The sequence below is a fragment of the Limulus polyphemus genome, unplaced genomic scaffold, assembly GCF_000517525.1.
Source record: "Limulus polyphemus unplaced genomic scaffold, Limulus_polyphemus-2.1.2 Scaffold209, whole genome shotgun sequence".
Lineage (NCBI taxonomy): Eukaryota > Metazoa > Arthropoda > Merostomata > Xiphosura > Limulidae > Limulus > Limulus polyphemus.
Window position 1 is genome coordinate 585,514 of NW_013665819.1, and position 4,459 is coordinate 589,972.

The following is a 4,459-nucleotide window of genomic DNA, read 5'->3' on the forward strand; positions in this document are numbered from 1 at the left end:
TCCTTTACCGGAAGAAATGGCTCGGCTTCAGATCTTTAATCTTTAGAAATTAGTCAGTCAAATGATTAATTTGGATTTAATATTATATTATCCTTACAAGAGGCTTTGTATGATGTTATTTTTTAAGATGCATCTGATGCATTGGGAATTAATGTGTTTATGAAGCTTTGTTGTATCTAATATCATGCAGTTTACTGAAAATGTGTCTTATTGAATGTTGTTTTACAAACTGTTGTAGTGTCTGTTTCAGATTTCACTGTTTGTTAAAAATAGTGTAACATTAAGAAAGTTTTAACATAGTGTAGAAGACTAAATTTTTTCAATTTCATGATTTTAAAGATATGTATATAAAGAATACAATTATCTTTTGAAGTTTTTGTTCTATTAGTATGATTTATGCATCAAATCATTCTCTTAAAATATGTCTGATTTTATTTTATATGAACAGCTATGTGAGGTTAAAATTATTACTCCAATTTAATATGTAGCACAAAGGAAAATAAAGATAAAACTAGGAGAGAAATTTTGTTGTAATTTGAAAAGAACCTTAATTGAACAAACAAGTAAGGAATTAAAATTAGTTGATGTTTCAATTAGGTTTGAGAAGAGAATCTATATTCCTTTACCGGAAGAAATGGCTCGGCTTCAAATCTTTAAGCTTCACATAGGGAATACTCCTAACTCAATGAGAGAAGAAGATCTCCATATCCTTGCCAAGAAAACTGAGGGGTAGGCTTTCATTGATTTACATCTTACAACAAAGTTATACAGAATTAAAGTCAGTACAAAGTTCAATAAATGTAAATGAACATTTTAAGTAAAAATACAAAAATTAATATGTTTAGGAATGAATGATTATGAATTTAATCACACAGTGAAAAAAACTAAAAATATCTTCATATTTCAAGGTTTACCATGGTTGAACTAAATGTGAAATATAATTATTTCTCTTGTTATTAGAATCTAATGTTTAAATAGTTCTATATGGTATGGTACTATTAAGTCTTTGAATATATTAAACATAAATAACACGGATGTTGAAAGAAATCAACACTTAATGGTACACAATAGATATTTAATATGCTACAGCACAGTACTACTTATAGTTACTCCAGAGCTGACATTTGTGTTCTTTTCATATTATTAACATCTGGGTTAACCTTATGTCAGAACATCTGATGTAAAAAATACAGGTTAAAAACTATATTAATCTTTTCAGGTACTCCGGAGCTGATATTTCTGTCCTGGTTAGAGATGCTCTAATGCAACCTGTAAGGAAAGTCCAAACAGCTACCCATTTTCGTAAGGTAAGTATATTCAAAACACATTTTTATACTGTTTAATGTAATCAAATATCTTGGGAGTTTTGAAAAAGAAAAGGTCAGCAACCTTAGATGTTTGTATTGTTTTTGGTTAGTTGCATCAGATGTAACCTTATCCTATTTAATCTTTTTTTGTATGTTAAAGAATAACTCCAGGTTGTTTGAATTACTCGAACAAATTATTCATAATCACAGAAAATATTTTAAACACATGAACTTATCTAATTTAACCAATGATTTCACATTGCCACAAATGCAGGTGCGAGGTCCATCCAGAGATGACCCAAATATAATTGTTGATGATTTGTTGACCCCTTGTTCACCTGGCTCTCCAGGAGCTATTGAAATGTCGTGGATGGATGTACCTGGAGAGAAGCTGTTGGAGCCAGTTGTCACCATGGTATTATAGATTTGATATTGAAAATATAATCTTTTATGTAGTATATTTGATTTGGTTAAGATTTAAAGAAATAATAAATGTTTAATTGGTATAATTTACAGAAATAATTATGAAATATCTTGGGATTAAAGTGTCATAGCAGTAATAGTTCCTTAGAGGTAAGAGAAAAACAATTTAACAATAATTTCACTTAAAAAATTATATGAAAATTAAAACTTTTTTTTAAAAGAATTATGTAAATATTCTTAAAGCTTGTCTTAGTGCATTATTTTGACAGTAATAGAATGTAAACCTTAAAATTAAAATGTAGTTGTGATATCTTGTTTTTTTACTAAATTTACTGCAAAAATACTAAATACTTTCAAAAACTGTACTTTATATGATTTTGACAAAAGATCAAATCCTAAATAAACCCTATATAGACAGTTGAGCACATTTAAGATCTTGAGTGCAAAACCTGCACATAACATTTCATAAGTATAGTAGAAATAATAATTTTAACTATTTTAACAGTTCTTCCTCAGATTATATCCGAGGAATCTTGCCTATAAGCAAGGCATCTTTGGACTTTTTCTTAAATATTTCTACCCAACTGAAAACATAGGTTTATATTTGCTAAGAAACCATCTTCCCTTGAGATTTTTCTTCTCAGATTTCAATTGTACAGTCTTTCTTCACGCCCCCTTTTTTGCCGTCACAGTTTGTGTCATGAACAACTACTAATGAAGATCAGTTTTAAAAGTAACTACTGCAAAATTCAAATAATATTGGATAGAACAGATTATAAATTATTTATGTTAGTGGTAGAATGAATAAAATGGTGTGAGTAGTAGTTTGTGTATTTATGGGAAAGTGATCAGATGTAGCTCCTCAGAAAGGAACAGCAGAATTTAGAGAGAACTTCAGAAGACTTAGGAGAAAACCAGTGATTTGGGGATTTTTCTATAGTTTGTTTAAACATTCCTTTTTGAAAATGTTTTAGGGTTAAATTATATTTGTTTGAAAGCTATGAAAGTTTTTTGTGTAATAGGCCATTAGGTGAACCTAGTTTAGGGCATGGTTGGTGACAGAAAAAAATATTCCAATAACTCAAATCCTTATTTATTAATATCATTCTTAAGTTTATTGTACTTAAATAATATAGATAAGTAAAATTATTTTTTTATTGAAAAGAAACTACCATATTTTTTGGAAATAAATTGATCTCAACCAAGAATCTTATTAGTAAAAATGTTATTTTGCCTCACCTGACATCATTGTGATAGATCACCAATAAATCTTTGAAAGTTTTTCACTTTTTTTATATGATTAATAGCCTGAAATGATGACTACTGCAATCAGCAAAATAAGGTATCAAAAAAGTATGTTAATAGATATCAACAAGTTGAAACTGATGGAAATGTGTGTGTTTATTTATTTATTCATATATATATATTGTATTCTAAGTTTTTAAATCTAAATTTATGTGTAGTTGCATCATGGATTAAATTTTAATCAGTAAAATTTGCAATTATCCAGGGTTTTGAATTGCAAAAAGTTTCTTCTTTTCAGAGTGACGTTTTGTTATCATTGGCTAATTCAAAACCTACAGTTAATGATCACGACTTGGTAAAACTAAAGTTATTCATGGATGATTTCGGACAGGAAGGTTAGCAGAAAGCTAAAGGTAAGATAGGTTTTCTGTTGGATACAGATTTCTCTATGAATCTCAAAATTATTTTGTAATTCAAGAAAACATTACTTAGTTTTATATGTACATGTGTATATAAGAGTTGTAATGTAGATTGTTATTTTATTTAGCAAAATAAATAAAAGGTATTTGAGCTACAATTTTTTTCAGTTACTAGGCTAGGTAGTTATTTATCAGTTGTAAGTTATGTTCTCAAATTGGGACTTTATGTACTTCAATAGTGCTATTTAAAATTGGGTAGCTTTTAAACCAGATATTGGCTTCATGTTTTCTTAAGAACATGTGCATATTTATTAAAGTTATGTTATTTTTTTGCCCATAACAATCACAGGCCTTACAGTAAACCTAGTAAAGCCTATATTTTGAAAGTGGTCTTTTTTGTTATATAAATTGCCTTTAAAATGCGTTATTTCAACCAGTCTGGACCATGTGTGTGTATTTTCATGTTCCATAAAAATATGTTCTTTACTCTGGAGGCCTGTAGTCATTTTTACCTTTAAGAAGATGATGTTCATTCAGGCAGTAAAAATGATAGAAGTAGGCACAGAAATAAAATATTTTACATACATTCAAATTCTATATATCTTCAAGTAGGAAGACAGTTAACCTTCCAATAATTTGACAGTTGTATTCAACTCATTGAATTTGTTTCTATTCTTATTATCATTTTTTGCACATGCTGATATCTTCATTGGCTGCCAGTTTCCAGAATATCCCTTTTGAACTTATCCAATAGTTGCAGTTAAGCAGGGTGTTAACTCTCTCAACACAAGCTCAGTCAATATGACTGACTATATTACCTCTTTGTACTCGTTTAAAGTCTTTATAGACTTAATACGTCTAACTTTCAATATAGTGTGTATATCTTCACAAAATTTGGCAGTCTTTCAATTCATATTATAAGTATTTCACATACAAAAAATAAAATTTTTTAGTGAAGCATTTTTAATAAACTAAAATAAAGATTTGTCCATGAATATATTGAGTATTTGTTTTCAATTGTCCGTGTGTAAAAAGTAATTTCCTTTGTGTAATCCATAAAACGTC

The 4,459-nt window shown here is 28.5% G+C and overlaps 1 protein-coding gene across 1 annotated transcript in view; it reads left to right on the forward strand.

The window, feature by feature from the left end:
- LOC106478413 (vacuolar protein sorting-associated protein 4B-like) overlaps positions 1 to 4,459 on the forward strand; it is a 33,482-nt gene that overhangs the window by 25,981 nt on the left and 3,042 nt on the right. The window contains exons 9-12 of the mRNA XM_013938956.2: positions 598 to 729; positions 1,220 to 1,307; positions 1,582 to 1,722; positions 3,274 to 3,388. Of these exons, the coding sequence (XP_013794410.1) occupies positions 598 to 729; positions 1,220 to 1,307; positions 1,582 to 1,722; positions 3,274 to 3,375 (463 nt within the window). The 3' untranslated portion in view covers positions 3,376 to 3,388. The remainder of the gene's footprint in view (positions 1 to 597; positions 730 to 1,219; positions 1,308 to 1,581; positions 1,723 to 3,273; positions 3,389 to 4,459) is intronic.